We start from the raw sequence: 10,035 nt of genomic DNA on the forward strand, positions 1-10,035 counted from the left end.
ACCAGAGGGTCATTGTGCCCTCCAGACCGATCTCAACTGGCTGGAGAAATGGGGTGACAGGAACCCCATGAAGTTCAATAAGAAGAAGTGCACCTGGAGAGGAACAACCCCATGCACTGATATAATAATGCTGGAGGCCACCCAGCTGGAAATCAGCTTGGCAGGAAAGGACCTGGGGGTCCTGGGGGACACCCGTGTTGAACATGAGCCAACAATGTGCCCTTGCTGCAAAGGCAGCAAATGGTCTCCTGGGCTGCATTAGGCAAAGTATTGCTAGTAGGTAAGGGAGGTGATCCTTGCCCTCTACTGAGCACTGGTAAGGCCACACCTGGAGTGCTGTGTCCAGTTCTGGTTGTCTATTGCAAGAGAGACATGGACATACTGGAGAGAGTCCAGCCAAGGGCCACAAAGACGATGAAGGGACTGGAGTGTCTCTCCCATGAGGAAAGGCTGAGAGAGCTGGGACTGTTCAGCCTGGAGAAGAGATTGCTTATGGGGGATCTCATCAATGTATATAAATACCTGAAGGGAGGGTACATAGGAGACAGAGCCACGCTTTTTCCAGTGGTGCCCAGTGACAGGACCAGAGGCAATGGGAACAAACAGAAACACAGGACGTTCCCTCTGAACAACAGGAAACACTCTTCCTGTGAGGGTGACCGAGCAGTGGAACAGGTTGCCCAGAGGGGTTGTGGAATCTCCATCCTTGGAGATATTCAAAAGCTGTCTCGATGTGGTCCTGGGCAGCTGGCTCTAGGTGGCCCTGCTTGAGCAGGGAGGTTTGACCAGAAAACCTCCGGAGGTCCCTTGCAACCTCAACTATTCTGTGAATCTGTGAGAAGATGTTCTGGCTGTCAATAAAAAATCTTCATGAAAATTCAAGACGGACAGACTCACATCAAAGGGAGAACAGATATTTGCTAGGCCTGCATTGAAGCGGTTGAACGTCTGAGACAACTGTCTACATCAAAAAACAAAATAGCCTGTCAGTCCAGCTAGTAATACCATTGTAGTTTCTACATCCTACCAATATAGTTTAAAATCTTGGCGTACTGAATCTATAAAAAGCATGTTAGGCACACAGAATTGCTGAGAAAGATGGAACAAAACATTTCTTTGGATTGCAGAATGAGTACTGTGGAAGAATCTATTAAGAACCTATTTAAGATCTTTACTGTTGGGGAAAATTGAGGCATTGGCATGTGGAGGGCCTGGCTGATAGAAAAGGTTCTGGGCTGCCAAGGAAAGGCGAGAGGGCACACCAGGACATAGAAGATTCCTCAGATAGACTAGGAAGGTGATAGAGATCCAGCAGGGCAGTAGCACAAGCTCAGCTACAGAAGCAGCATCCAAATCTCCTGCAGCATGAAAATAATGCTTTGAGTAGGCAAGAACTGTTTTGCTGGCTGCCTGTCCCATAATGACAGGTATTGCCCTCTGCTGCTGGCTGCTGGGGCAGCTGAATTGGTATGGCACACAACTGCTAAGGATGAAGTCATTTTGCCGCAAGCATGCTTCTGGTGCAAGGCAGAACACAAGAGTAAAACAAAACTATTTTGACTTATCAAAGCCAGAACAGGAAGGAACCTCATGGGCCAGAGGGATTTAAAACTTCTTTAATTATTTAAATTTAAAATTAAACAAACAGGAATTACTTTAGGCTGCAACAGTCTTCAGAATTCTGCAATTAAGGACTCAGAGGTCAATTGTTCTCTTGATCTTTTGTCAGGATTTAGAGTTGTATTTGTTACCATCATTCCCTAATTCTGCCCAAAAGGGGAGTATTTGAATTAAGCTGCTTTCCGTTGTTTATTCTTTTATAGGTATCTTCAAATGGCATCCAGTCCACTCCCTTGAATCTTGCAACTTACTGGAAATGTAATGCTAGCACTACTGATGTGAGAGTGGATTACAAGTACAATCCAGAGTCTATGAATGTGCCTAGTATGCTGTCTAATGTCCAGGTTGTGGTACCAGTAGATGGAGGAGTAACAAACATGCAATCACTTCCACCTGCAAAATGGTAATATTAATAATTTTCTTTTTATTATTTCAGATTAATTTCAGTGTATTCATTAGTGTCACAGACAGCCTGAAAATTTTCACTGGAAGAAACAGCTAATTTTTTTTGTCTTCATAAACTGTGTAGTATCAGATGTTTAGGATATTTTCTGGTCCGAAACAGATCATGTGCAGCCAATTCACATGAACTAAAATGAGACAATATGCACACATTCCAACCATGTAATAATACAAGCCTTTATGAGATTTCCAATGTTTGCTTTCTTTTGGCCAACAGACAGGATAGACATTTTTAATACAGTAATTTGAAACCAAAATCTCTTAATAGTTAAAAACCATTTTGTGTGTGTGTATAAATATATCTGTATCTGTGGATTATATAGAGAGAGTAGAAGAAATGCAGTTCTTAAAAAGATTTCTTGATTGTTCTAGCTCAAACATTATCTTCTAATTGAAATGGTTTTAAAACAAACCTCAGTAACTGAGGAGCTCTTCAGAAGCCATGTAGCATTGTCTTACAATTCAAGCATCATGCAGATTATTATCTGACTAGCAGCTACCTGCCACCACTTTCTAAGCCTCCATTTACTGTAGCACTTGAAAGTGAGACACAGGTCTCAGGTAGTTATATTTCTACAAGTTTGTGAAAACAAGCAGAAGGTAGTGGGACTAGGCAGAGCAGTATATCGCTGGAGCAAAAGGTGAGCAGAATTCAACCACTGCGCCTACGGTTTGGCAGCACTAGGTACTTGCCGAGCTGTAACATTAATTCCTGGACTGTTTATTTCCAAGAGGGTCTTTTTAATGCAAAGAGGGCAAACAATCCCAAGTTGTTAACCTTGTTACTTATAGATCAGTTTACCTTCTAAAGCAAGGGTCAGAAGAAAAATAAACCTGATCCATTTATCAGACAGGTTCTGATGTTTCCAGAGGCAATACATTTAAATGTGTTAATTGGACAAAGTAGTAATACAGTATCATTTTAAGTGGAAAAAATCCCAGCAAGGCTGAGTTTTTCTTGACTTGGTATTTCAGGGAAGCAATACTTTTCACCAAATCACCTTAAGCTTATTCTGAGCAAGGACAGGTTCACTACCCTGCCTGAACAACATGACAAACCTCTGGTGAAGCCAGTCTCCCTGCCCAGGCTTCTTCCATAAACCCCTCTGTAATGAAGCCTGAGTGAGAGCAGGAATGCCCACCCAGAACACCTAGTGTTAGCTAGGAAGACTCAAATCTTAGTGACCGTTTCATTACAGGTTCATCAGATTAAGGGACTTGAGCCCAGATTCTCCCTCTTTCACGTAGGCAACTACCCAAGACCAGAATTTTGAGCCTGGAAAGCTGACCAAAACAAACAACAACAAAAAAAAGGTCATCTCCCAGGCAGCTCTAGTATTTGTGTTGTGCTACCTGTTTGGTCTAGTGGATTGGGTGGTGGGGTCTTGTTTTTTTAAACAGAAATGTTTTATAACGTGACCTCCTGCAAGTAACCGCTACTATCTGTGCTACTTGTGTGAGCATTTCACTCCTGCTACACCAATGCCAAAAGCAATTTCAAATCTATCAGCACTTCATGCTGCTCACAGCTTTAAGTTGACTTTCCTTTGATAGAACTGCTGCAAAGTGCTCCAGGAGATAAAATGCCCTGTCAGCTTAGAGGGTTTGGTGCTTGGTGCCCTTTTCTGCCCCTTTAAAGTGTCAGAAGTTAGCTTAAACCCTATGCCACTTACGCCAACTAGTTTTACTAGAACAGAAATGGAATAAAATCCATGCTGCCACGAGTCTTACATAGGGGAGAGCAAACAACATTGCTCTCCCTCATACCATCATCATCATGCATAAAGACATAGCTTTCAAACTGCTCCAGGGGTGTTTGGCCTGTCTGTACCCTTTGAGACTACAGAGGGGTTTGAGTTGTGGAGCTGTAGTCACGGCATAGGACAGCGTTAACTGTATAAAAAAGTGGTGTGTGCTTCTGAGCTCTGCTGCTCTTGGGGCAATGCAGACACACCCTTCTCTTTTCCTGTTTGCTTTGTATGGTTTTCCACAAACTTACCTTAAAATGATCAAGTATTTTTATAAACCTCTGTTTAGAGATGTCTGTAACATACCAGTGTAAAGCTAGGGAAATAATATGCTAAAACGGGTGCTTATAACTAACCTACCATTCCCTTACAGGAATGCAGACCAGATGAAAGCATATTGGAAAATATCTAGCATTTCAGAGAAGTCTGAGAATGGAGGCAAGTTGAACTCTTTTGTTTTTGTCTTCTTGTACAGAAAAATTGTAACAGTAAAAAGGTAATCATTTTAGCCTCTATGCCCTCATGCCTGCTTACACGGCTTCTCATGCTGTATCCTGTTGACCAGTTCACCTTCTTCTCAATTAATTTCCTCCTGAGAGATTCCATTAACAGTGAGATGTCAAAATATAAATTTATTAATTACCTATAAAAGGAAAAATAGTGAAGCCCCTGAAAGCAGTTAGTAGCTCTAAAATAGAGTTTAGACTGGGTAAGAAATTATTACATCAATGCTATTTGGAAATGAGCAGTTATTCAAAGGAAAATATGTTTAACATCTGTGTCTTTCCACACACTGACAACTGAAATAAAGTAGAAAGAGGTTAAGTGGAAGAACTTGGGGGAAGAAAAAAAAAACATCCAAAAGTCCTGTGCTGAGATAGACTCAACAATAGATGATTCTTGAACAACATTTTGAGGGTCTTTGTTTTGACCATATACAACTCCAGGAAGAAAATGGATCTATGCACATCTGCTCAGAGTGGTAATTTATATAGCATTTTGTAAGGTACCAATAGTTGTGCTCTGCCCAGCTGCCTTTCCATGAGGTGTAGTTGATGGCACAGCCCTTGCAGCCTCTGCAGGTGCAGTGTTTTTCTGAAGCAGAAAAACAGGAGCCAAAGGGAAGCATCTCATCCTCAAAGCCTCTGTGGAGAAATGAACTCGCGGTATAAAGGAAAGGCTTTTAGCCCTGTTAAGAATTTCATGAAGGGCATTATGAAAGCACAGATTTGCTTGTAAGTATGGCTTGTAAGTATAACCACAAACTGGGAAAGGGAAGACTTCTATTCCTGCAAAGGCTGCAAAGTTGTGGTCATCATTCAAACAAAATCAGAGAGAATTTCATCTGACTGAGGTTGTTGCTGTAGTCTGGTGTACTTTGTCCTTCACTGATCTCACAGTTCTTTGCCATCTGTCTTCCATTACAATTACGTAGGGATAGACCTCTTTTTTTTCCCTTTTCCAAACTGTGGAGCTTCTTTAAAATCAAAAATCATACTAAAACACAAATGCAGCCAGAAGGAGAGTTACTGTATACCTGCAGAGCAGCATAAAATGGGCTGGCAGTGATGCAGATTGCATCTTGTGTGTGTTCAGTAGACTTGCACATATCCTACTGTTTCTGCTATATTCCCGTCTCTTCACACCATCTTTCTTCCCCTTTTCTTTGAGTATAAGCACATAGTACTCACAATTCAGTATGTAAGAGGAAGTAATACTATGCTGGTCTTTCTTACACTTACAGAAACAATGGGACAAGTTGCACAAACACTGTTAATATTAGGAGAAATGTCTTCAAGTCGTCTTTATTCTGTTGTACAGGGTGGTAAAAAGGTTTTCAGTTTTGTTGTTTTTATAGGTTCTGGATCCCTCAGGGCAAAATTTGAACTTTCAGAAGGACCCAGTAAACCAGCAACACTTGCAGTGCAATTCATTAGTGAAGGAAGCACCCTTTCAGGAGTAGATGTAGAGCTTGTAGGCACTGGCTATCGGCTTTCCCTCCTTAAGAAGAGATTTGCCACTGGTAAGACACTGACATGCTTATATATACAAATTAAGATTATATATTCAAATTAATATTATATATTCTACAGTGTTAAATTATAAAATATGAAACTGTTAAATAAGTGATGCATAAATAGTTACTTTTCATTAAAATATGACTGAAAACTGTTTCACAGGTTTTTTGGTTTTCCGTAGTTACTCAAACTGCTCCCAGGAAAATACTGACAAAATCTGTTTTATCTACTGACTGCAAAAAACCTACCTTTATTTTGCAGGACGGTATATGGCAGACTGCTGACGTACTTGTGAAAAGTCATTGGATCAAAGGAGTGCAAGCAGCTCACTCTGCCCTCTCTACCTTTCAAACACTATTTTAACATGCATTAATTTTTTCAAAATGTTGACCTACTTTGAGGCTGAACTACAGAACAGAAAATGCACTTTTAAAAGTCATTTTTCAAACTTTATTACTTTATAATAGCACTGAAGTTAACTTCAACACTGTCTGTAAATGATCAATGGCAATATTTGGGAAAATTTGTTGAAATTTTAGTAAATTTATATAGATGAAATCAAAACAGTAATCCATAGTTGTAATGAAAGTATGAAATTGTATGTTATACTGTAAACATTAAACCTAAAAATGTAGGAGAGCAAGTAAGAAATATTTGAGCTTTCCATAAGTAATATTATTTTTTCAGATTCTTTAATTGCCAGTTTTTAAAGAAAGCAGAGGCAAAGTCTCATGCAGTTCTTCTATCCACTCATGCCACAAAACCAGCCCAGTTAGAGATGTATAAAAGAAATGTAACTTGATGCCCATGTATCATATATTATTAACATGTAAGTTGGTTTATATAGGGGTTTTTTCCTAAGTGCAATGTGTTACAAAATTGCAAAAGACAGCAGAGATTTACTTCTGCAGTTGGTAAACTTTATGGCCGTTGTGATTGTTTGAATTAATGCTGTAGATTTAATTTATTTTTATATGAATTGCATAACATTTGTGCCTTTTTAAAAAGCCTGTGCCTATCCAATTTGTTATTCATGTGCCTCACTTCCTTTTTCAAAGTTTGGCTCTTCATCAAGAAAGCACAGTGTTTGTATAATACACACAACTTTCTAAAAATTCCTTTGACTGGGATTTATGTAGAAGGCAGATTTGCAAAAACTGGAGGTTGTTTTAAAAGAAGTTTAAAATACTGGATTACTTCCTCATGGGGTAATTGCAATAAATGCAGTTGTAGTAAAGGGAGATGCATCATGCAGGACGTGGAAACTTTGAGATAGTAACTTTAACGTCACCAAAGATGAGAATCCTGAAAAATCACCGAAGATGGTAAAAGCAAACTTTTAGAAGCAAACAGCATTTCCCTTCACTTTCACTGCAAGTCTTTGGACTTTGAGTGCTTTTAGGGTTGTGTGATGTGAATGTAAACATAGTACTTTGGGAGGAATAGCATTTTAGAAGGGTATTTTATGGCAGCAGGATGACAAGTACTGCTATTTCTATGAGTTTAAATTTTTTCTATAACCACCAATTTTACTATTTTTATTGTCATCTAATCTGCTTGCCACAGCCTAAGCACAGGGAAGTGACATACTAGTAATGTTTTTTAAAGCAAGTCACTAATTTAGGAAATCTTTTATGTATTTGTATTATCAAGTGTTTTTTCAATGCTGAAATCAAGTATTGGAGCAAAATAATTCAATAAACTGCACACGGGAATTTCATATGACCATTTTGAATACCAGTATCTATTTCAAATTCTCCATTAAAACAATAAAATGTGCTTGAACTAATTTATACAAAACCAGTAATGAATTGGACTGCTGAAGCTTTACAAGAAATTAAGCTTTGTAGAGGCTACATAAACTCTAATGTATACTACAAACTTTTGCAGATAGGAGTTCCATTTTTAGCACTAAGCACATACCATACTGTAGATTTGATTGGAAAAGTATATTTGGCTCTTAGTTTGCTAATCTTATAAATGGTAAATTTCTAACTCATAATATGGTACAGTCTTTTTACTGGAATCTTAATTGTAATCTGCTTTGCAATCAAACTGTGTTTAACATGACAATATTTTATTAATGAAAACCCCAAACTGTATTGCTATTTTTAATCAAGTATTAACTTTCATTTTGAAGGTAAATGAAGTAGTTATGTTTCAGCACTTTTAAACTAGCCTTCATTCAGGTGATTATACATACATTTGCATTGGGTGCAGGTTACAATTTTGAAGCCATACAAGTTTATATAGACTTTTTGTAAAGAAATTCAAAAACAATGTAAAAAGTACATGTAGCTATCTGATAAAAAACCCATATGTAGCAAGCTGGTTCTTGCTTGTGTATACAGCAATATCCGTTGTAGCTGCCTCCTAAGAAAATTAATTTGTAAACACAACTCTAAAGGATCTGAATTTTTATGAATTGTTACTACGTCAGACTGTAAATTAGAGCATACAAGTTTATCTTACAAAAATTGTAAATACTTCTGATTTTTCATAAAATGTAAATTTTAAAGAAATTTGCACCCATAATAAACATGTAATATATAATTTCAATACTGATTTATATTGCCTATAATTTTGCAGTTAGTCCCACAGACCTTCTAAACAATAAGACAGTAGAACAAAACTATGCCTGTATTGAACATTTTAAAAATGTTAATTGATTTTTAAGTGATAAGGGGTAGAGATAATATACGAACTCTTTTATATATTTAAAAAACACCACAGAGAAGGTGGGTGAAAAGATGACTTCTGCAAAGAGTTGCATCTTTACTAAACTGGAATGCCAGAGATGTCTACAATGGCTTATGCCTTTGCTAAATTGATATGCTTAATTAATAACTTAGATTAAGCAAAACTGCAGATATGTTTATCAGAAAAAATCTCGACTTCGTAGACATGAGCTGCTGTCTCATAGATAGTGCTATCCAATGCTGTACATTCCCTAACTTCCTTAATAAGCCTATACTTTGTTGAGTGCACAGGAGAAAAATCAGTGGCAAGACTGAAGTAATTCTGATTCCTTATGTTCCACCAGTCCAACAAAGTAGGCAATTTAAGTGCTACTTCAGCAGTCTGAGAATAGTCCTTCTAAGCTGTGAGCATAGAAACAAAAGTTGAAACTCAACAAATGCGTTTGAATTTGTTTCCTTCCTGCTAATCCCACAGCCTGTATAAGTTTTGTAAGTAATGACTTATTAAATTGACTTTCTCAGCTGGATGGATATCACTGCAGTAAGTACCATTCTTGTCATGCTGGAAAGCAATAGTCCAAGGGCTTGATTCTTATCTTCTGCTGGAAGGCAGGAGTGAAGAATGCAAGTGCCTGACGGTCAGACTGAATGGTCCATCTAGCCCAGTATTCTGTCTTCAACAATGGCCAAAGAACAGACATGTGAGCATGGAGAGTTCACAAGCCAATTCCCTTCTACTCCACCAGCATCCTCAGTTACTGGTTAGGGATGTAAAAGGGTACAACACTGCTCAGTTCATCTAATATTCATTGAACTTAAAGTGGCAGAGATCACTGCTCTGGCACTTCTGTTAACATTTGACTTTTGTTATTGTAAGCCAGTGCCCACATACTACTCGCAACTACTATAAACTGGATTTATACCGCTCAAGCAGGTTTGTGATTATCTAAGTACATGATCAGGTAGTTTTTCAGGGATAACTGACTACCTCTACCACTGCCAAATAATATTTATTTAGGGTATTTGAAGGAGCTAAGATATTTGATTATCAACTGGAACAGCATGGGAGTTACAAGTGTGGTGGGTTTTGCTATCCAACTAGAAAGGAAGGTCTTGCATCATGCCAAAAAGGATTACATTTCAAGTCTTACGTGTTTGAGAAGCTTAAGATAGGCATCTTAATATATGTGTACCTTTTGTTTTCTTGGAATTGCTAGATAATTGGTTTCCATTTCAGTTGTCATGAAAGGGCAATTTTACTTCAGAGCATGCAAGAAAAAACTCAAGAATTCCTCCAAGGATAGAGTAAGCTAAAAACAGTTCAAGGTACTAAAGCAGCAAAACATATTTACTGTGTGGTGCCCTTGATTGGACTGATTACCAGGCCTCTTAATTGAAAACTTAATGTTTATCTTCAACTCTGCATATTATTACACTACCATGTTTACTGGCATGTTGATTTTTAAGTTCTCCCTTAGTTCATTCAAT

General features: G+C 38.2%; 1 protein-coding gene across 6 annotated transcripts in view; it reads left to right on the top strand.

Annotated features, from left to right (window-relative positions):
• The window catches only part of FCHO2 (FCH and mu domain containing endocytic adaptor 2), a 95,300-nt gene extending 86,893 nt beyond the window's left edge, over positions 1-8,407 (top strand). For all 6 annotated transcript variants that reach the window (XM_030003790.2, XM_030003791.2, XM_041120703.1 and 3 more), the window contains 4 exons: positions 1,824-2,023; positions 4,204-4,268; positions 5,689-5,853; positions 6,110-8,407. In XM_030003790.2, coding sequence (XP_029859650.1) covers positions 1,824-2,023; positions 4,204-4,268; positions 5,689-5,853; positions 6,110-6,132 — 453 coding nt within the window. In that variant the 3' untranslated portion in view covers positions 6,133-8,407. The remainder of the gene's footprint in view (positions 1-1,823; positions 2,024-4,203; positions 4,269-5,688; positions 5,854-6,109) is intronic.
• The last annotated feature ends 1,628 nt before the right edge of the window (positions 8,408-10,035 follow it).

Source organism: Aquila chrysaetos, chromosome Z, assembly GCF_900496995.4.
Source record: "Aquila chrysaetos chrysaetos chromosome Z, bAquChr1.4, whole genome shotgun sequence".
NCBI classification, from domain to species: Eukaryota; Metazoa; Chordata; class Aves; order Accipitriformes; family Accipitridae; genus Aquila; species Aquila chrysaetos.